This window comes from Panthera pardus, unplaced genomic scaffold (genome assembly GCF_024362965.1).
Source record: "Panthera pardus isolate Hobbes unplaced genomic scaffold, ASM2436296v1 HiC_scaffold_333, whole genome shotgun sequence".
Lineage (NCBI taxonomy): Eukaryota > Metazoa > Chordata > Mammalia > Carnivora > Felidae > Panthera > Panthera pardus.
In genome coordinates, this window is record NW_026526914.1 from 273906 (window position 1) to 296746 (window position 22841).

Here is a 22841-nt window from a genome sequence, read left to right on the forward strand (position 1 = left end):
CTGAAGGCAGTGAAGCGGCCTGGGCGTGGCTTGGAGCTCCCTCAGCCTCAAAGCCGCAGGCGCACACCTCTCACCACAAAGGCCTCCGAGGCAGCATCGGCATAGCGATAGCCACCGCCGAGGCATCCTGGGTACAGCACCATGCGCATGCGCATGCGCATGCGCATGCGCCCCCTCGACCTTTGGGCTCTGGGAGGAAGGGGGAGCGAGTTGCCAGCCATTGCCCTCAGGGCTCCACTCACTGGGTCTGGGGAGGGGGGCCGTGCTTTCACCTCCCGCTTCGTCGTCGGTAGGAGCCACAGTTGGTGTCTCGGGCCGGGGCCGCATGTTGCACGACTCGTGTTTCCGAAACACTGGGGATGCCCGGAGCCCCCATGCCGCCTTCGACCGGGAACGGGGCGGTCGAGAGACGAGGGCCCGTGGGGACACTGGGTCTCCGGCAGGGCCGGAGGTGCCGCAGGCCGAAGGCTCGCAGGCCACAAGCGAACAGCCTGTGCAGGAAGGCCAGGCCCGACCCGAGAGGCAGGTGGGCGGCCCCAGCGAGATATCGGTGCCGCTGGTGCATGACATAGTGGCGGTGGAGGCGCTGTGGGGCCTGGCGGAGGAGGAGGTTGAGGTGGCGGCCGCGGAAGAGGACGCGCCTGGGGCAGAGGGGCATGAGCAGAGGAAGAAGGGGGAGGAGGACGAGGAGCAGGAGCCGGGGAAGGAGAAGGTCCAAGTTCACGAGGAGGAGGACCTGAAGGGCGAGGGGGAGCAGCAGGACCAGAAGAGCAGAAGGAGGAGGAGGAGGAGGAGGAAGAGGGGGAGAGGCAGCAGGAGTAAAAGATTAGAAGGAGGAGGAGCAGCAGAAGCCCAAGCAGAAGGAGGAAGAGCGGAAGGAGGAGGAGTTGGCGGAAATGAAAGGGGAGGAGCAGGAGCAGCAGGGTATAGAAGCGGGCGCGGCGGCGGCCACGGCGCCGGCCGCGGCGGTGGCGGTGGAGGCATTGGCGGCGGCAGTGGCAGGGGAAGGGGACCAGGAGGAGGAGCAGGAGGAGGAAGGGAAGGCGTGCGAGCCATTAAAGGGAGAGCAGAATTGCAAACCGAGGAGGAAGAGGAGCAGGAGAAGGAAGCGCTGGAGGAGCAGCAGCAGGGCGAGGAGGAGGTGGAGGGCAAGGAGGACAAGGAGGAGCGGGTGGAGGAGGAACAGAAGCCGAGTGAGCAGGAAGGCCGATGGGTGGAAGAAGCCCAGGAGCTGCAGGTGAAGCAGGCTAAGAAGGAGCAGGTAGAGTCAGGCCTCCGTCCTTGCCCTTCCCCACTGGAGGCTCTGGAGGCTCTGGAGGCCCTTCAGATAGAGCTACAGCCGGTGAATAAACAAGCCAGCCGGGAGCACGCTCGACTCAAACTCAGGATGTGGCAGAGGCGGCAGCGACATCTGCAGCAGAGAGGTGCCCTTATCCAGGGCATCCGTGGTTTCTGGGCCAAGGCTGTATCCTTCCTGCTGCTGGTGGAGGGTCCACAGGGGGCTGGGCTTGCGCAAGAGGAAGGAAAGGGAGGTGCCATTTAGAGGAACCCAGGACAGGGACTGGAGCTAAGCCACGCTCCAGTGGCCGGGAACGTGCAAACGTGATCCCATCCGGTGGTCCTGGCTCTGCAATGAGTGTGGGAGGAGGGCAGTGCCGGGGTGGGGGAGGCATGTGTGCTTTACGTCGCACCTGGCACGGAAACAGCGCTGGGAGAGTGGGGAGTGGCGGTGGAGGTCCAGGCCAGGTCGGGGAAATGACCGAGGGCTTCTTCCCACACAAAGCCGCGTGGGGGCACGTTTCTGGGTCCCGCTAAGCATCTTGCTGCGGGGAAGGCGATGTGAATGCCCACTGGTCGGCGCGAGACCGGATGTGTGCTGTCTGGCTGTGTGGAAGTAAGCGTCCTCAGTGTCCTCACGAGCACACAAAGCTAGGCGTGGTTGCGGGCGTCTGGGCATGCACAGCCTCCTGTGCGTGTCTAGCAGAGCCCTGCGCGATCCTGAGACCCCGTGGGCCTGGACGCAGCCTGTGGGGAGGGCTTGAGACCCTGGGGGAGGACGCCAGTCCCGGGGGGAGGACGCCTGGATGCTGTCCACACTGGTTCTCTGGTTCGAGCTCTCTCACGCCCAGCACCTGAAGGCTCTTTGACCTGCGGCAGTTTGTGAACCACCCTCAGATGTCAGCCCTGATTAGTAAGCCCGATGAAAGCATGCTTCGCCACATGACCAATTTGAAGGTCGGCCTGGGAGTGGGAGGTGGTGTGGGTGGCTGGCTGTGTGGGGAGGGGAGGTGGTGGGGAGAAGTGATGTGTTCCTTCCTCAGGGGAGGGCGGGTCTCCTGGAACAAGATTTCACATTTCTGCCCCACTGTACCACGGCAGGTGGAGGAACACAAGTTTCCCAGGGAATGCCGGAAGATCCTGCTGTTTTTTGGCAAGAACTCCTACTTCCAGAATGAAGTCGTTACGAAGGAGTATGTCCTAGGCCTTGATGGTAAGTGTCCACTGACTGCATGGGCGGCAGTGGGTGCAGGGTTGAATGTGATTAGTTCTCTGGCGCCTTCTCACATACTCGTCTTCCTGCAGGGTATAGGGCGTCTCATTCCAGTCCCATCCAGTGGTACCCAAGGTACAGACAGGAGGCCTACAGACGCAGGCATGACAACAGCAGCCTCAACTTCTTCAACTGGTTCTCTGACCACAGCTTTGCCGGCTCTAGCAGGATTGCTGAGGTGGGGCCCTGTAACAAGGAAGGGAGGTGATTTTCATGGGTTCCCCCACTGCGTGGGATAGCTACCTGAGGCCTGGCCTGTCTCCCCTACCAGATAATCATAGAGGATCTTTGGCCCAACCCCCTGCCGTATTTCAAGATGAAGGAGGCCCCAGGAGAGAGAACTGAGAGGGAAAGAGGTGAGCAGCCAAGGGTGTGGGCACGGAAATGTGTGTCATGGGGTCCAGGGCACAATTCTCTTCTGCATGGAGGCACCGAGACTCACAGCGGCCCAGGAGGTGACCCCAGGTCAAAAGGGCATCAGCCTGAGACAGGGAGTCTTAAGAAGTAACGTGTCAAAGAGGCTTTGCCCCTTTGGGGAGCCTGAAGGTGGGAAGGGGGCTAGACAAAAAGAATGAGCAAAGCGGGACAACCAAAGCTGGCTCATCACATAGCACGGTGACAACTGTCATTCCCGGACCATGAACCCCACCCTCAGGCCTCCTACCACCATCCCACATGTTGTCTGGCTTCTGGATCCCCTTGTCAGCTTTGGCACAGCTTATCACACCCTCCCATCCTACTTTCCGTTTGGAAACATTCAAGCAACCTTACTCAGGGCCAAGATAAGACTCTCACCTGTCCTGTGTGTGTGTGTGTGTGTGTGTGTGCGTGTGTGTGTGTGTGTGTGTGTGTGTGTGTATGTGTGTGTGTCTGTCTGTCTGTCTGTCTGTGTGTACCCATATATCCCAGGGATATGCACGATCTTGAGAAGAGTATGAAGGAGCGTCGCACTTCATCGACCCCAGTGGAAACCCTTCCGATGCTCACCGATGGTCCACAAGATTCTCCTGGCCATGAAATAAGGACAAGGGTGGTGGTGACACGTGGCGCAGGGCGGGGGTCCAATACATTTGAAGAAATATAGAATGGGAGATAAACAGCATGAAGTGTTTGTGTGTGTCTTCCTCTCAGGTTCGCTCTGGGGCGTGTCCATGTATACATGCGGCTGTCCAGAGGTGTAAGTGTTCTGTGCCTGCACATTGGAGTTCCAAGGAAGGGCGGGACGTAGGACATTGTCCGTAGGGATGGGTCACACATTGGGATTGCATGTGAGGTCAGTAAGATTGAAGCAATGGGGACTTGAGTGAGGGAGGCCAGGGCATAAACCTGAGAGAAAGGCCAGTGCCCAGGTTCATAGCTTTCCTGTGAAAATGAGGAAATTCAAGGAAACGGAGAGGCCAGCACAGGCCAGGGATGTCCAATATTCAGGGATTGGGCATGTCCATGATGGTGCCCCCAGAATCCCGCATGGGGACACCCTCAGTCATGTTGACTGAACCGCCACACAGGGAGGAATTCCCAGGGTTGATTACCCTCTGGTTTTCAGACGTCTACCAATGCAGACTGTCTTGTGGACAAGGTCAGGATCTCAGGACCAGCCACACATATTTGAGGGATTGTGAGCAGGTTGTAAGATTGGCGTCCAGGGGAAGGAACCGAGGGACCAGAGGCAGAGTGGGTGGGTAAGACCGATGAAGTTCTGCTTCAGGCAGAGTTGACAGGGACAACATACACACTGCAGAGAAAACAGCCCACTACAGTCTCACGCAACTCCAAAATCACAGCGAACTTTTCTGGTTCCACTTCCTGAAGCTGAGCCTCCCAAACACCGCTTCACTTATTCTCACACACACACACACACACACACACACACACACACACACACACACACACAAGACTCCTGAAGGAGTCCTAGTGCTGATGCCCTTGTGTGAACTTTGCTGTTTCTGAAAAGACCTCTGGTTACGAATGGGTGGCCCGGATTGCAAGCCAACAGAGGGGAGGGTCGCGGGGAGGTGGGGCTCTTCAAGGGCACGAACACGCCAACCTCTCCCGTGTGCCCTCTGCCCTCTCATCATCAGCCGTGATGAGTCGGGTGATGCTCTTCCTCTGTGTCCACAGGCTTAAGCCGTGTGTCCAACACGCCATGTGAGACTTGTGAGAAGACTCCCAAGTGCAAACACCAGCAGGCGCTCAGGGAGGTCGCCTCGTCCCAGGCAGCCTGTGTTCCTTTGCCTGAGTGCCAGGACAAAGGCTGCCTCAGCCACATAGGGAACGATGGACTTGTGAGGCCTTAGCATTCTGTGCAGAGGTCCCCGGCAGGCCTGGAGCTTAGAAAGGACTGGGACGAGCCTCACCTGCGAAGACGTGAGTGCTGGGATACTCCTTACACAGCAGATGGCTGCTTGCCAGAGATGTCTGTGCTAGGGATGGGGCAAAAGCTCCACCGTGCGAGCAGTGCAGTCGACAGAGTTCAGCCTTGTCCATCGCAGGCTCTTCTGTATCCCCATGTAACACGGCCCCCAGCACAGCGTGCCTGACACTGACCTCCCGACACTAATATTCCTGTCTCCCAAGCTGCCCAAGCTCCCCAGGATCCCCACTGCACAGCTCTGCAGTACAAGAGCCTTCTCTGCAGTGGCTCTATTCCAGAGAAGGCGTGGGCAGTCCCAATGCATGGAGGCCTCTTGCCCCTATCATATGCAGACAACACGGTCAGCGGGGTGTCAGCACGCTGTGGAGTTGAGGATCTGTGCGACCAAGCCTTACCTCTTCCAGGGCAGAGGCTGTCGCACTCTCTAGAAGGGAAGGCAGGCCTTTCTCTCGCTGCTGTCTGCACACTGGCTGGAGAGGCACGTCTTCTCAGCTGCTTGATGGGTAAATGTCAGGGTACCCTGGAAAAGCTCCCAGTGCTGACCCGAGTCTTTGGGTGTGAACATCCAAAGAAAGTATGGCCAGTGATTGTGCAGTGGGAATACGGCCTCAGTGGTCATGAGGCTGGGCCCTTTGGGGCATCTTCCTGCACAAGCAGGCCGTTACTTGATAGGTCTTGCCGAGCAGGAACACTTTAGGGGACAGGTGAACACAGGGTCCCCCACATGTTAATATCTCCAGCCAATACCTCCTTAGGGGCCAGGGTGACGTTTCCGCCCGGCCTGTCCCAAAGACAAGGTACGGACAAGGTGTGGGTGTGGAATGCACTCACGGCACCCAGAGCCAAACCCTCGAGTGTGGACACTTGAGGTCCGTGGGCAGAGGCCTCGGTGCTCTGTGTCCGAGGGATTACAGCCCTCATGCTGCACACCCGGCATCCCCGGGTGTCCTCCCGTATCCGCAGCTCTCCCCGGGGAGCCCTAGGGTCCAGGAGCTGCTAAACCCCCTGCACAACTGTATCTGCTGCCCAGCGGCCTCTTCCACCCCAACATCAGCGTGTGTGGGCTCCAGAGTGCTGTCCCTCGAGAGAGGACACCCTCAGCAATTCAGGAGCCTTCTGACTTCCATGTCTCTGGACCACACGTGTCTCATTGGCCTGTCGGGATCGTCACGTTGTTCTCTGTTCACAGGAAATGTCTCGCATTGCCTGTGCTCCTCTGTCTCCCTGAGTGAGCCCTGGCGTGTTTGTGTCTTTTCCTGGCTTTGCCTGTGCCGACACCTCTCTGGTGATGCCTCCTTGCCTGGCCTAAGTGGGCACAGCTGTACCCGTGTAACCGCCTTCGTCTCTGCACACCTGTGTGTTGGGTCAGCTGTGGCTCTGGTGGCCTGTCTTGTCTTTGGTGTATGCTTCTGCGCTTGAGTGTGCTTCCCTCTGCATTCAACCCCTTTCTTCCACTGACAGATCCAGTTGCTGTCCTGCTGTCAGGTGGAGGGGCTTCTGCGTGTTCTGTTCTATGTTCCAGGAGCCAGAAATCCTTCCGTGCCTGTAGGACCTTCGTCAGAGGATTGGCCATGCACTCACTGCCAGCCAGTTAATGTCCCCAAATGCAGCTGGCTTGCTGTGAGCATTCCGTCACACCTCTATTTTCTGTCCTTCTGTTTTCAAACCCTTTGCGCCCGAGGGGCTCAAACGTCACTGGCCGGCACATTGCAGATGCAGGCGTAAATTGTGAAAAGCGGACCGGCAACGTTTTCCCACTTACTCTTTTGCCACGTGGCATGTTCCTGGCTGGGAGAGACTTCCCCCTGCCAGTGTGTGTCTCGTTTCCGTGTGCCTCCTGTGTGTTCTGGTCCCTAATTTGTCCATTACGTCCTACCTGGGAGTCTGATCCATGTTTGCAGGAACGAGGCTGACACCTTTGACTGCTGGGTTCTGAGCTCAGCTTAGTCCACCAGGACTAGTGCGTGCCTGAGGGACACAACGGGCAGTGACGGATGTGCCCGTATCCTTCACGTGCAAGCGCTCCGTCCAGCCACCTTCACCGGGACATTTCTCAGCGACCCCTCTTTGTGTGTGGTGAGAGCACTTGCCTCTGAGAAATCTGACGAGGCGGTGAAGCATTGCTTACGGCTGCCCTGTGCAAGTTAAATCTCCAGAACTCATGCACATGGCATGACTGCATCTTCACACCCGAGCCCCGACACCTCCTCATCGCACCCTCCCCTGATTAGCACCACTCTACTCTCTGGTGGACTGCATGCCTTTAACTCCTTTAGTCTCCTCAGGAATCCATCAGGCAGGGCTCACCACCACTGTGCTTCTGTCAGGGGCTGGCTTCTTTCAGTGAGCCCAGTGCTTTCTGCACTGATGCTCAATGCACCCGCAGAAGGGTGAGCCACACTAAGCCCGGCGGCAAACCCTTTGGCCCTACGTTTCCCACACGTGTGCCTGGTGGCAGAGGTGCACAAGGAGCCTGCCTGCATGCGTCTCCCAGGTCCTCCACAGGGTACAAAGTACCGCCTCAGGAGGCTGATCCGCATCACATGGGCATAGCTCTGCTTGTACGTGTTAGCCTTTCGTATCATACAGGCAGCCCAGACTTAGAAATCCTGCTACCTGCTTACAACTATCCAGCCCTCGTGCTTCTGCAGACGCTCTGTGTCTGTACAGACATTTGAGTCACGGTCTCGTGACCTTCCAATACAGCTTGATGGTCTGTCCTTAGCTTACAGCCTGGGATGCGGTTCTCACTCATTGTCCTCCCCTCGGGTGCGAGTTTCCTCCATCACTGTGGTGGAAGGTAACCTTTATCACCATACGTTGGCTTGAAATTACTGGGCGGATCACCTGTCTGCGTCCGGGGATCCGAAGGAGACCTTGGCTCTTTTGCTCACGGTCCACCCTTTCTCTGTAATGAGTCGCTTTGGATGAGAAGCTTGCCAGAGGCGAGGGGGCCTCAGAGTTGAGCACATTTCCTGGGCATCTGTGAGAACTTCGTTGGTTCCACTCGGAAAGCATTGACATTCATGGATGTGCAGCCTCTGCTTTTGCTTGAATTTGCCGAGCTTTGGGACGTGATTTCTTCCCGCATGTGCTGTGCCTAAATCTCTGCTGTGTCTTTCCGGCAGTCCCGTTTGCTGTCTCCTGCTGGTAAGTACAGGACTTCCAGCAGCCCTGTGGGGAACGGGTCCTTGTTTTCTTCCCTGCGGTGCCCTCTTCCTCACCCCGAATGACCTCACTGCAGCTTCCTTCTAGTTCAGCGATCGTTTCAGACTGCCCTTAAGGTCCAGGTGGGAGCGGTGCCTTTTGTGCTGAGGGCTGACCACTGTAGAGCATTCGTCTCTGTGCAAATTGCACAGGTGAATTTCACCAGGTGAAAGAGAGTGCACACTGCAGTTGCCCTGTCTTCAGAGTCAGCCCACCTGTCTCCGCCTCGGCTGCCCCTGCTCTCCTTCCTCCTACCCTCTCCTTGCCTCCCCCTCCCTTGTCTTCTTCCTGTCCCTCCCTCCCACTTTCCTTCCAGCTCTCTTTGTCTTCGTCTCCCTCCTCTCCATCACTAATGCCTCCCCCTGTCTCCGCCTGTCTTCCTTGTAATAGGTGCCCCTCTGTCTCTTCTTGTCTTGCTCCTCCTCCCTGTCTCTCCCGCCAATCTCCCCGGACTCTCCCTCTCCAGGCTGGTCTTCCCCTCCACTCGTCCTTCCTTCATCTGCTCTGCTAGCACGTGTCTCTCTCTCTCCCTCTATAGCTCTGTCTCTCTGTGTGTCTCTTTTTCACTGTCTCTCTCAGTGGACCTTCTGTGTCTGGGTGCATGCTTCTTCAGAATTCTTGTTGGTGCCTGGGAAATGGGAAGGGAACTCGTCTGCTTTCGTGTGTACTAGTGAAAGCAGGCACGGGGCTTTCTCAGAGACAGACACAGACAAGTCTGCAATTCTCGGTGAAGGGCCCCTACGTGCCCTGCGTGGTTGGAGTCGTCCTCCTTTTAGTGGAAGGTTAGATTTCAGGACCGGAGCAAGCTGCTAAATCCTACTACCCCATCTCCCTGGCGCTCTGTACGGAGATCAGTAGGGCACCAGTGGCAGATGGTGCTCTGGGGGTTGTTCTTTGCTCTGCATTGCAGTGCAGTGAGGTCTACTGAGCTGTGTTCTTGCAAGGACATGGCGGTGGGGTGGGTCTAGGGTGGGTGTCACTGGTTCTGGGTGGGCACCCACCTTACCGCCGCCCTCAGCCTGACGGCCAACGAGGAGATACCGTGGGGACGGCCATGTGGCCCCGGTAGGCGTGACACTAAGGACTTCTCCAGGCTTTGCCCCAGCTTCATGAAGAAGGGGCAAGGCACGGAGCAGGGAGTGGCTCACGGCGTGGACGATCCTGTGCTGAATGCTCTGGTGCCCGTAGTGAGGCCTCTGGGGAAAGGGTGTACAAGCGACCACAGACTGCGCGATACCGGGGACCTCGCAAGTGAAGGCTGGAAGGTGACAGCGCTGAAGAGGACATGCGGCAAACGGGGGCCACGCTGGCACCTTGGCACTCGCTCCAGAGCCTGGACCGGCCATTGGCGCGCGCTTGCTGGCGGCCAGCACCCTGTCTTGCTGTCTTGCAACTGATTGCTCCCCGAACCTGGCCAGCTGGCCTGACCTGCCCTGGAACCACTTCGCCCCCAGGCCGCATGCGCACACTCTTCACTGCCTCTGTCTCGGCCCCTCCTCCACAGCAGCCACAGCCAATGCGGAGTCCTCAAATCCCAGAGCCCGTGCGCCTGCGCTCAACTTTGGCGGGCTGCGGCGGGAGGCTTCAGGGAGCTAATGGTCTTGCGGCCAAGGCTCCCCCCACCTGCTGCCGTTTCCTGTCCTTGTCCTGAGGCTGCCCTAGCTACACTGGGGCCGGGGCCGAGCGTCATGGCCAGCGTGTCGCGGTCCGGACAAAGCGGAGATTCCCGCCGACCCTGGGCCCTGATCGTCCCGGATGCGAAAGGTGGAGAGTCCCGGCCCCGCGGGAATGCAGGGGCGCTGGAGGGCGTGGGCTGGCCGCAGTCCCCAGGTTCAGGGGCGGCAAGCGCCCATCCTGTGCAGGAAACCCAGGCCGGGTGTGAGATACAGGTGGCAAGCCCAGCGGAGGAATTGGTGCTGATATTGGATGACGGAATGGTGGCGGCTGAGGTGGTGATCGGGGAGGAGGAAGAGGACGGCGAGGCGACCAAGGATGAGGTGGCTGGAGAGGAGAATTCTGAGGAAGCCAAGCCAGAAGCAGAGGACATGCACGAGGAGGAGGAGGAGGTGGAAGTTGAGAGACAGCAGCAGGAGGAGTTTCAGGAGCAAGAGGAGAAGCGCGAGGCAGATGCAGAGGCGGAGGAGGGGCCCCAGCTCTCACAGCCGCTGCAGCAGCAAGAGCCAGCGCTGCGTCCTGCCTCAGCCCAGGACCCGCTGGCAGCACTGGAGCGTCTTCAGCTGGAGATCAGCGCTGGGAATGCCCAGGATTCCAGGGCCTTATGGCGGCTGAAGCGCAGGATTCTTCGGAGGCAGATTTCTTACCTGGATCACAGAAGGGCCATCATCAAGCACATCCCTGGCTTCTGGGCCCAGGCGGTATCCTTCCTTGTGCTGGTGGGTGATGGCGGGGGCTGTTGTGCAGGAGGGCTGGGCACTGAGAGCAGGGTGCCTCAGGGCGATGGCCCCCAGAGAGGAGAGCTGGGGAATGGTCCCTGGCCCTGGGTTGGTGTGGTCTGGGATCCAGTGTAAGGCCTTGGACAGGGGCGGTTGTTGGGGATGGGGGGACTTGGTGACTGGGTCTGTTTCCTCTAGGTCTCCGCCAACGTTGGCCTGCAGGCTGGTCTCAAATATTACTTGCAGACACGAGCCATGTGTCCCCATGCTACCAGAGCTAGGGTAGCACAAAGCAGCCTTCACTCAGAGCAGATAAGGCAAGGAAACATTTCGCTGCAAAATGGGAGAGTTACGCAGGCCGCACACCCACCTTCACATTCACAGGCTGTGCACGTTTCCTAGCAGTTCCTTCAAAAGAGAGCATTTCAGACACACACTCATGACCTTTAGTGGAACCACGCCACGCCCCTTTGCCAGACAGTAGGACGACTGAGACCCACTCCGAATGGGGTACAAGCTGCCTCCTCAGACCCTGACACACACACACACACACACACACACACACACACACACACACAGAGGATTCTCTCCTGGTATCTCCACCCCTGCTTCCCTCTCTGTCCTCAGGCTCCGGCTCGGTCCCACCCATGTCTTTCTCTCCGGACTGGCTGTGTCACTGTGTCTAATCCTTTTCCCTCCTCGGCCCTCCTCGTCCGTGCTTCTCGATCTCTTTCTCCCTCCCACACCCTCTGCTTGCAGCGTAAGTGTGCAGTCGGGTTCCTGTAAGCCATGTTATTCCATCTGGACTCAGGAGGCTGGTGACAACATAGGTCTTCACGGGAATATGCCAAGAAACCCAGCCGTGAGGAGGGGTCAGAGCACATGCCGACATCACAAGCTATGATGGGCTGCTGGCAGCCCACACAGGTCAGATATAGGAAGGAACTGTGAGGCGTGCAGGCAGTGGAGTCTCTCCCTGCTGTGTGCAGACAGCGTGGCAGGTACAGGAAGCCAACGGACTGCCCAGTGTCGATGGGGTCTGATGCATCTGCAGAGGCTGAGGAGTGTGGGGACTAGTGTTTCCTGGTCTTTCTGCACATGCCGTGATCTAGTCCCTTGCTCTTAGCCTGGGAGGGTTGGAGGGGGGCTGTGTCTGTTTCCACAGCATCTGAAGGCACAGCTCCTTGACACAGCACAGATTCTGAATCACCCCCAGTTGTCGGCCATGATCGGTGCCCAGGACAAAGACGTGCTCAGCTACGTGGTCGACTTGGAGGTGAGACCGGGGAGGCTGTGGCTGGGGGCCGTCCCGTCGGGTGTGGGATTTGGGCAGGAGAAGGTGAGGCAAAGGTGCTCACCCTCACAGCCAGGCAAGTAGCTCAGGACCCCGAGGGAGGACACTTGCCCCCTCCTGTCCCATTGCTCACGGCAGGTGGAAGAAGTGGGCCATCCCAAGTACCGCTGCAGAGTGATGTTTTTCTTTGGGGCCAACCCGTACTTCCGGAACCCAGTGATCATTAAGGAGTATCAGCTGAGCTTTGCTGGTAGGGTGTGGGTCCCATGATGGTGCGGGGCAGGGGGATGAGGAGCATGAATCAGGGGCAGGAGGGAGGGGGAGGGGGAGGGGCAGGTGGGTGGGGAGGAGGCCATCAGCTTGCTCCTCAAATCCTCTCTTCCTGCAGGCTACAGGGTATCGCGTTCCACTCCAGTCCAGTGGTTCTGGGATTATGAACGTGGAGCTCCCAGTCGCAGGCATGACCCCACCAGCCTTAACTTGTTCAACTGGCTGTGTGAGCACAGCTGCCCAGGGGCGAACAGGATTGCCGAGGTGGGGCCCCTGAGGCCTTCGTCAGCAGTGGGGATGTGGGTGGCCCCCGGCCAGAGAGGAGAGTGGGCTATGCCCAATGTGGCGCCGGCCTGTGTCCTCTTCCAGATCATCATCGAGGACCTGTGGCCCAATCCCCTGCAGTACTACCTGAGGGAGGAAGGGACCAGCAGACAGTGATCTGACGTGCTCACGTGTCGGTGAGGACCCCAGTATGCGGTGTGTTGACCTGCGTGTTGTATGGGCAAGGGAACGTGGGCCACACATTGGCTTGGAAATGGAAGGTCCGCCGACACAGGGACACAGGTAGCATGGGGAGAGGGTGGGAGGATGACAGGGGACCTGCAGAGACTCAGCTGCAAACACACAGAGGGTCGAAGCCTGCAAACCAAATGCAGTTGTGCTGTGGGCTGGGGCTTTGGAGAGCAACTGGGGAGGAGCAGTGCTTCACCACAAATGCTCCCCGTGGATGTCCGCCCTGTCCCGGGCTTCCCCCTGCTCCTTCAGTCTGGATTTGCCTGCCAGTCTTTGGGTCAGGAGCTGCCGTGTCCCCAGGCGCCACTGTGGTGAGAATCTCGCACTTCCTTCCATGTGCCCCACCACGCCATGTCCTCCCGCAACCCGACAGCCATTCTTAGAACTGGTCCAAGGCCATTGGGGGCTGGAAATGAATCCCTGGGTGAGAAAGCAAGGGGGATCGCAAAAGGGCGAGGCACAAGAGTGACACCATCTGGGATGTATCTGCAAATATCCCGTATCATTCTTGGTGTCTGTTGCGTGGGGGTGCGTGTGTGCGCGTGTACGCAAATGTGTCTGCGTGTGCCCACATGCGTCAGGGGCTCTGCATCTGTGTGGGCGTGAATGGCGCAGAGCTTCTATCTTTGCCCATGCAGAAACAATGGAGGACGCCACCAGTGCTGGAAGAGATGGGTGGATGAGTCTCCTGTCTTCTACGTGCCCCGGAGAGAATTGAGGAAGAGATAACGTGTGGCAGCCTTGAAGAGTTTCCACGATGTTTATGTGGACACATACAGGAAGCTAAAAACCCTTCTGTTTTTGTGTATGTGTTTGTGTGTGTTTATGGGGGACGCAAGGAGGCTCGACGAGAACGGGACCTGAGTGTGACTGTCCTAGCCGCTGCCCGGGTGATTCTGTGTGTGCAGGAGAGGTGCAGTACTGGGGTGGGGCCGGTGTTGCCATGTGCACAGAGGCCTGCCTTCTTGGGCAGGAAGAGCCTGGAAGGAGGAGGAGGAAGAGACAGACCTGTTATTTGGAGATTTATTGTATAGGCCAGAGCCGAAAGGCAGGGAAGGGGATTGCACAGTGGGACCAAATTGGTCCATTGGGTCGTGGTACAGTGTGGCCAGGACTCGGGGGGGTTTCATCCAGGACCCTTGCTCCCAGAGGGGTGTTGTGTCCTTGGTGAGATAGAATCCAGTCAGCAAAGCCTCCAGTCAGGATCAGAGCTAAGACCACATGTCCCCGGACAACTCAGGAGCAGGCAGCCTTCTCATAGTCGATGGCAGTATACCTTGCTGCTGCCTCCCACACCCGGGGCTCCTTTGACCCCGAGCCCTGTCCTCAGACAGTGGCTCAGGATGGGAGATGTGTGAGGGGGAGGGGCAGGTGTGGGTTGTGGGCAGCAGCGAGGCTTATGAGTGGGAATGCATGGAGAGAGTACGCACGAGGGCAGAGATCCAGCGTGAGTTCGTGCGAGTGTGTGTGGGCGTCTGTGGCAAACTGGGCCTGAGATCCGTGGTGGTGCCGGCAGTGTGAGCGTGCATATGTTCGTGCGATTGCGTAGCCGTGTGTCTCTGTGTGTGCAGGAGTGGGTGGTTAGGCCACTGGAGAGACAAGGAGAGACACAGCGGTCTGTGTGAATGAGGTGCTTATGTGGGACGGTCAGGTGCCAGAATACAAGAGTGCAGTCCCTTCCCTCCTGAGTCCTGATGGTAATCGCTGGGATGGGTGCAATCGTTGCTGTGCCAGGGGGCTCAAGTCAGGATGCAAAAGGGAGATTGGTGCAAGGTCAAGAGGGGGGCCGAGGGGAGGACAGCCTGTGTCCAGTGGCCAGTGGACCACTAGTGAGTAAGTGTGCTTGTGTGTGTGTTAGTGTGTGTCTATGTGGGAGTGAGTGTGTGTGTGTGTGTGTGTGTGTGTGTGTGTGTGTGTGTGTGTGTGTGAGTGGCTCTGGTGGGCCGACAGTAGCAAATACGTAGGGGCTACATGGTGTGCCCAGGCTTTGTGCACAGGGTAGCTAGGGAACCCAACCTGTCAGGCTACGTGGTGTGCAGAGGGCGTAGGTATTTCCCTGGAGGGAGCAGTCTAGCAAAAATCTCTGCTCTTGGCAGACGAGCCATGTTTTGTCGCCAGTCAGCTCTTCCTTGGGGCTCTCCTCTCTGCTTCCTGTGCACCAGGCCCAGGGAAAGGGAGGAGCTGGGACCCTAGACCTCAGGTGACTTGAGTCCCCCAGGGGTGCCATAGCAGGGTGGTGTGCGTGATCCATGTGTGGATGGGCAGGTGAGCAGCCTGCCAGCTGCTCTCTGAGGGGACAGTTCCTTGCCAGCAACACCTCTCCCCGCAGCACAAGATCACCACTGTCGCTGCAGCTGGGCTGGGGACATGTCAAGGTGTGTCCCAGAACTGTGTTCCCCTTGCATGTAAGTGGTGCCAGAATGCGCCTCTCAGTCCCTGTGCGGGTGACCCTGATTAGCCTCAGGCTTTGTCGACTCCTGGCCTCATGTAAATGGGGAACTGGGTTCCTTTCTCAGTGTCTCAGCGGTTGCATGTCGACAGAGGATGCTGTGGACATTGTGGTCAGGATTCTGACCGGGCTCCCCCCGCCCTGCCCCAAACCACAGTGGGCAGCACATGGCCCACTGTGTGTGCGCTTTGGGGAGGCTAAAGCCGTACAGCCCCTCCAGTATTCTTCTCAGGTGGTGGACGGTCAAAGGGGCCTAGGGAGGAACACTGGTCCCAGTCTGCTGCCGGCTGTGCCCACAGGTGTGTGTGCCCAGCTCCTTGACGCTGAAGCTGCAAGGCTTCCGCACTGCCCCCAAAGCCCCATCCCTAGAATTTGCGTGTGGGCCAGATGGAAGTGAAGTCCCAGTGACCCTGCGGGATCACAGCGGGTGGTCTCGTCTGTGCCTGGCCACCCACCTACCTGCCTTCCCCGCAGCCCGTGGCCCCCATACAGGGCTTTCGGTAAACACACGGCCACCGTCCAGCATGAGAGGAAAGGCTTGACGGTGTCCCAGTACCGCTGGTCATGTGTTGGCTGCTGCCAGCTGACAGCATGGAGACCCCATGGCCCAGTGGAGGATGTCCGACCTGTCCTACAAGGAACTGGGGACGACTGTACGGATGCATCAGGTCCCATGCAGTAACCTAGGCCTGACCTTATCCGCCTAGGGGGTGATCGAAGCGCCTTGGGGTCCCAGGCCTGGCATACGTGTCGGTGAGCTTCCTCCTGGATGGCGCTGCCGACACAAGGCTGGCTGGTCAGGGGTCGCGTGGGAGGCCCGTTGGGTCCCGGCCTCTAGGTCCGATACTGCTGTAGGTGTTGTTGAAAAGACAGAGCACGATATGACCATCCCTTGGGTGTCGCTGCACCGGGGATCCCGTCACTGCTCCCAGGTTCCCACTACCGAGTCTCCCCGGGAGGCCTGGGAGGTTGCCAGGCTCCTTTTGCAGGGACACAAAGGCCTGTGAGAGCCCATCCGCAGGGTCCGGTGCTCATTGCGGATGACTTGGGGGCAGTGCGAGATCTATTGCTCCCGTCCTTAGAGGAGATTGTGGTAGTCTTAAGGGACAAAGATGTGCCTGGAGAATAGAAGGATGTCCAGAGGAAGCATTGGAGGAGGAAGAGGACGAGGAGGAGTAGGAGGATGAGGAGGAGTTGGAGGAAGAGGATTGGGAGGAGTTAGAGCTGGAAGAGAAGGGTGAATGATTGGGTGCAGGAGAGGGAACAAGTGGAGGAGGAGGATGTCCAGGATGAGGAGGAGCACGAGCCAAAGGAGCAGGAGCAGCTGGGGGAGGATGTTGAGGAGGACGAGAGCAGAGGGAAGAGGGTGGGGAGAAAAGATAGAGCCAGGGTTCCAGAGCATGAGTAGAAGTGTAGGAGCAGAAGGAGGAAGAGCCCGAGGAGGAAGAGGTGGAGGGAGAGGAGGAGCAGGAGGAGTTGGAGGAAGAGGATTGGGTGGGGTTAGAAGAAGAGGAGGAGGAGAAGGAGCAGTGAATGACTGGGTGCAGGAGAAGGACAAATGGAAGAGGATGATGTCCAGCACCAGGAAGAGGAGGATTACGGGCCAGAGGAGCAGGAGCAGCTGGAGGACGGAGTCGACTAGGACGAGAGCAGAGGGAAGAAGAGGTGAAAGGTCAGAGGTAGGGCAGGAAGGGCAGTAGCAGGAGAGGACCTGGAGAAGGAGGAAGAGTCCTAGGAGGAAGAGTTGGAGGAGGAGGAGGAAGAGGTGAAGGACGAGGAGGATCAGATGGAGGAAGAGGACTGGGAGGAGTTACAGGAGGAGGAAGACGAGTGAATGATCGGGTGCAGGCGAGGGAAGAAGTGGAGGAGGAGGAAGTCCAGGACGAGCAAGAGGAGGAGCACGAGTCGAAGAGCAGTAGTAGCTGGGGAGGAAATTGAGGAGGACGTGAGCAGAGGGAAGAAGAGGAGGAGGAGGAAAGGTAGAGCCAGGGCTGGAAGAGCAGTAGCTGCAGAGGGGGAGCAGAAGGATGAAGAGGCCCGAGGCTAAGACTTCCAATACTGTGTTGAATAACAGTGGAGGCGGTGGACATTCCTGTCTCGTTCGTGACTTGAGCTGAGAGCTTTTGCTCCTTGAGATGATATTCACGTTGGGTCGTTCATACATGGCTTTATGATCTCGATGTGTGCTCCTTCTATCCCTACTTTCTTGAGGGGTTTTACCAGGAAAGGATGCTGTATTTTGTCCATCACTCTGTCTGCATCGATTGAGAGGATCCTGTGGTTCTCGTCCTTTCTTTTATTGATGTGAGGAATCACGTTAATTGTTTTGCAGATGTTGAACCAGCCCTGCGTCCCAGGTACAAATCCCACTGGGTCGTGGTGAATAACATTTTCATGTATTGTTGGATCCGAGTGTCTAATACCTTGTTGAGGAGTTTTGCATCCATGTGCATCAGGGAAATTGGCCTATAGTTCTCCTTTTCAGTGGGGTCTCTTTCCGGTTTTGGAATCAAGGTAACGCTGGCTTCATAGAAAGAGTTTGGAAGTTTTCCTTCCATTTCTATTGTGAGAACAGCTTCAAGAGAATAAGTGTTAACTCTTCCTTAAATGTTTGCTGGCACTCCCCTGGAAAGCCATCTGGCCCTGCAGTCTTCTTCCTCCGGCAGGTTTTTGATTACTAATTTGATTTCTTTACTGGCGATGGGTCTGTTCAAATTTTCCTTTTCTTCCTCTTTCAGCTTTGGTAGTGTATACATTTCTAGGAATTTGTCCATTTCTTCCAGATTGCCCATTGTATTGGCAAATAATGGCTCCTAATATTCTCTTCTTATTGTTTGCCTTTCTGCTGTGTTGGTTGTGATGTCTCCTCTTTCATTCTTGCGTTTCTTTATTTGGGCCCTTTCCTTTTTCCTTTTCATCAAACTGATGACTGGCTTATCAATTTTGGTAATTCCTTCAAAGAAGCAGCTTCTGGGCTCATTGATCTGTTCTCCTATTTTGGTTTGTTTCTTTGTTTGTTTGTTTGAGGTTGTTTTTGTTTTTGTTTTGTTTGATTTTTGGTTTCAATAGCATTAATTTCCGTTAATCATTGTTATTTTCTGTCTCCTGAATGTTTTGGGTTTCGTATGGTGTTCTTTTTACAGCCTCTTAAGGCGTAAGGTGAGGTTGTGTCTCTGAGATCTTTCTTTCTTCTTTAGCAAGACCTGACTTGCTAGATAGGTCCTCTTATAACCGACCCTGGTGCGTCCCAGAGGTTTTGGGTTGTGGTGTTATCACTGACTTCCATATACATTTTCATTGACTTCCGTATACTTTTTATATTCTCTTTCAACGCTTGCTTAGCCCGTTCAATCTTTAGTAGGATGTTCTTCAGTCTCCCAGTATTTGTTACCTTTCCAAATTGTTTCTTGTAGTTGATTTCGAGTCTCTTAGTGTTGTGGTCTGAAAATATGCACGGTGTGACCTCGATCTCTTTGAACTTCCTTAGGGATGACTGTTTTCCCCAGCATATGATCTATAGAGGAGAATATTCCGTGAGCACCGGAGAAGAATGTATATTCTGCTGCTTTATTATGAAATGTTCTGAACATATCTGTGAAGCCCATCTTGTCCAGTGTGTCATTCAAAGCCCCCGTTTGCTTGTTGATTTTTCGTTTACATGATCTGTCTATTGCAGTGAGTGAGTGCATAGAAGTCTCCTCCTATGATGGCATTACTAAGAATGAGGTTCCTTATGTTTGCGTTTAATTGGTTTGTATATTTGGTTGCTCTCAAATACGCCACATAAATGTATCCATTTGCTAGGTCTTCTTGGTGGATAGACCCCTGAATTATGACATCATGGCCTTGTGTACCACTTGACACAGTCTTAAATTAAAGTCTAGATTGTCTGATAGAAGTATGGCTACTTTGGCTTTGTTTTGTTGACGGGTAGCATGACAGATGATTCTCCATCCCCTTCTTTTCACTCTGAAGTTGTTTTCACATCTAAAGTGGGTCTCTGGTAAACAGCATATCGATGGAACTTGTTTTCTCATCCATTCTGTTCCCCTATGTTTTTTGATTGGAGCATTCAGTCCACTGACGTTTAAAGTAGTACTGAAAGACACGATTTTATGGCCATTATCTTGTTTGAAGAGTTGGAGGAAAACATATCTATATATCTTTATATCTGTATCTACGTCTCCATCTCCATCTATATGTATATGTGTATGTGTATGTATATGTGTATGTGTATGTGTATGTATGTATATGTATATGTATTGTATTAACTGTATCTATATATCTATATCTATATCGATATGTATATGTCTATATACATCTATATATATAATTCTATATCTATTTGTATATATAAATATAATTATAAAGATAGATAGATAGTTAGATAGATAGATAGATAGATAGATAGATAGATAGATAGATAGATAGATATCAATTTCCCTCTGAGTGTCCCCCCTTAAAATTGCATGCAGGTGTGATTTAGCGGTCACAAACTCCTTTAAATTTTGTGTATCTGGGAACCTTTTTCCTCTGTTTCTATTTTGAATGATGGCCTTGCTGCATAAAGAATTCTTCACTGTGGATGTTTCTAATTCAGCACTTTGAACGTATCCTACCACTCCTTTCAGGCCTGCCAAGTTTCTCTGGATAGGTCTGCTGCAAACCTGATCTGTCTTCTCTTGTAGTTTAGGGACTTGTTTCCCTTGCTGCCTTGATGATTCTCTTTGCCTGAGTACTTTGTGAGTTTGAATATGATATGCCTTGCTGAGGGTCAGTTTTTGTTGAATCTGATGGGGTCCTCGGTGCTTCCTGGATTTTGATGGTGTGTCTTTCCCCAGGTTAGCAAAATTTCCCACTATGATTTGCTCACATAACCTTTCTACCCCTTTTTCTCTCTCTTCCTCTTCGGGACCCCTATGATTCTGATGTTGGTTTTCGTTCTGCATGAGTCACTGATTTCTCCAATTCTTCAATCGTGCTCTTTTCCTTAATCTCCCTCGATTTTGCTGCTTCCATAGTCTCCATAAGTTGGTCCTCTGAATCGCTGATTCTCTGTTCTGTCTCATCCATCCTTGACACCGCTGCATCCATCCGTCATTGCAGCTCAGTTATATCATTTTTAATTTCATTCTGGCCAGTTTTTACTGCATTTTTTCTCTGCACAAAGGGACTCTAATCTACATTGGACTGCAGCTAGTATTCTCATAATCGTGCTTCTAAATGCTGCTTCAGACATCTTGCTTGTGTCTGTGTTGGTTGAATCCCTGGCTCTCGTTTCTTCAGGCTCTTTCTTTCTGGGTGAATTCCTTCCCTTTGTCATTTTGAATGGAGAAAAGGAACTCATGAGGTAGAAAATTCAATGAAATATTCAAATTATAAAATGTTAAAAGTAAAAACTTAAAAACACACATGTGAATAATGGAATGAATGATGCTAGATTCTAGGCATGTTTCACCTGGGTGTTGAAAGTGGTTTTGACACAGGAGAGAAAAAAACGTGGGAGTGGAGAAAAATTTAGAAAATACTAATAAAAAATATTAAAAAGGGAAATGTTGTGAGAATTTGAAAAACCAATACACTGAAGTAGACTAAAAGGAGAAGATGGGAGTAAAATAGAATCTGTGAATATAGACACAAAAGGAAAGAATCATGTAGAAGAGTATTAAAGAAAGTTAGTAAAATTTCCACCTGCCCAGTCTCCTTCGCCTCTCCGCGCACAAAAGCACCTCCCTTCCCATGCCTCCTCGCTCTCCAAGTTCACTTCTGCATGCCACGTACCTGCTGAATTCGGTGGTTCAGGATATGCAGATTGCTGTGCTAATCCTCCAGTCAGTTTCCTGGGTGGGTAGGATGGTTTAGCGTTGGTCTGGCTGTATCTCATGCACGCGAGACACTTAAGAAGCTTCCATGCTGTCTGCCATCCGGGCTCCTCCCCAAAGAGGTGAGATCTGTAGCACCAGTTCTCCGATATGAGACATCCCACAGGAAAGTTGTGGTCGGTGACAAAGCGGAAAAGGGCATGTACCAAACAGGGAGGTCACCCTGGAGGGGGAGGCAGAGAACCTGCTCCAGACCTGGGAGGGGAGGCAGGGGCTCAAATGCTGGAGCCACGCCCACTGCCCTCCAGCTGATTGTTCCTGAACAGCAGCCAACTGTCTGGGTCTGGCCTGGAGCGCCTTCACCCCAAGGACCCATGGTCAAAAAGTTCACTGCCTCTGCCTCTGCCTCTCCCCCACCTCCACCGCAGCCACAGCCACAGCCACAGCCACAGCCACAGCCACAGCCACTTCAGTGTCCGAAGGGCCACGGGGCCGTGGGCGTGCTTCCCAAATGCTGGTGGGCTCCAGAAGGAGGCAGCAGGCATTTAAAAACCTTGGGCCTTGACACTCCACCTGCTGGGCCTAGTCTGGAGCCTCATGCCTCAAGTTCCCACTCCTTCTGCTCTATGGCCCTAGCCTGAGGATGGGCTAGGGCCCCAAAGCAAGGGAGTCCTGTTCCGGAAAACGCTGAGATTGCTGACAATACCGGGCCTCCATTCTGCTGGAAGAGGGCGTTCGAGAGTCCAGGAATCGTGGCAACACCCCTGTCTCAGTCCCAGACAATTTCACTCATTCATACGCACTCACACGCACACGCACGGGCACGGGCACACACACACACACTCCCCCTCTGTGGCTGTCTCTAGTGGCGACTTACTCTCCTTCTTCGGCCTCCTTCCATGTCCCTCTGGCCTCTGTCTGTCTCTGAGTCCCTGTGATCATTTTCTTGAGGGAACGCTTCCTCCCTCCCGCACCTCCATCTCTCTTTCTCTGTCTCTGTGCTGTCCTTGCACAGTATCAGTGCATCTGGGTTTCCGTGAGCTGTGCGTGTCCATATGGACGGAGTAGGCTGCTGATGGCACAGGGCTGCAGGGGAACACACAAAGGAACGCACAAGTACCAGGGGTCAGAGCACATCCAGACCTCCTAAGCCGTGACTGCCTCCAGGCAGCCCACACAAGCTGGGTATACATGTGAACTGAGAAAGGTCAGTCCCTTGGCCCTTGCCCTGTAGGTTGCAGCCAGCTGGGAGGTACTGAAACCCAAGGGACTGCCCAGTGTTGAGAGGGTCTGAAGAAAGGGCAGGAGCCGAGGAGCCAGGGAACCTAGTCGTAGCTGGTGTTTCTCCACATGCCATGTTCCGGTGCCATTGGTACTGGAAGGTTGGTATCAGTTGTGGCTCTCTTTCCTTGGCATCTCAATGCAAGCTTCCGTGACCCAATGGAGGTCCTGAATCTGCCCTAGTTGTCAGCCAGGTTGGGCCCCAGGACAAATGCACGTGCTGTGTGAAGGGGGAAAGCAAGTGTGAGTCGTGAGGAGGAGCTAGCCTCGTGAGTGGGATGTGGCAGAGGGCATGAGTGAGTGCACAGGTCCACTAGAGTGTGTCTGTGAATGTATTGTGGCTGGCGCCTGTGAGTACTTTTGCCTGAGACCTAGCGTTTGTGCTGGCAGCGTGCACGTGTCTGTGTCCACGTGCCGCGTGGCCGTGCATCTTTGTGCCTGAGTGAGTGTGTGTAGGCCGTTGGCAAGCGAAGGAAAGAGACTGGGGGCTTTCCTGACTTGGTGAGTAAGGGGGGGCTCCTGTGCCAAAGTGCAGCGAGTGCAATCCCTTCGCGCCTGGGATCGACACGGAGCTAGCTGATCACCTTTCATGACGGGAGGAAAGCCCGGACTTTGCCTGGGTCCGCTCGTCCTGTGTTGCCTTGGCCAGGGGCAAGTTGGGGTTGGGCCACCCATGGCGCAGTG

At 55.1% G+C, this 22841-nt stretch overlaps 2 protein-coding genes across 2 annotated transcripts; both read left to right on the forward strand.

Annotated features, from left to right (window-relative positions):
- Nucleotides 1-325: 325 nt before the first annotated feature.
- Nucleotides 326-2873, forward strand: LOC128774538 (testis-specific Y-encoded protein 3-like; the record flags this gene model as incomplete). The annotated part of the gene is made up of 6 exons (XM_053893604.1): nucleotides 326-508; nucleotides 1307-1465; nucleotides 2158-2235; nucleotides 2380-2491; nucleotides 2584-2729; nucleotides 2823-2873. Coding segments are annotated over exons 1-6 (729 nt in total), but the record flags the coding sequence as incomplete, so codon positions are not given.
- A 6947-nt stretch (nucleotides 2874-9820) lies between these two features.
- Nucleotides 9821-12530, forward strand: LOC128774519 (testis-specific Y-encoded protein 1-like). The gene is made up of 5 exons (XM_053893585.1): nucleotides 9821-10507; nucleotides 11724-11801; nucleotides 11958-12069; nucleotides 12208-12353; nucleotides 12459-12530. The coding sequence occupies exons 1-5, from the start codon at nucleotides 9821-9823 to the stop codon at nucleotides 12528-12530; spliced, it is 1095 nt and encodes a 364-aa protein (XP_053749560.1).
- Nucleotides 12531-22841: the final 10311 nt, after the last annotated feature.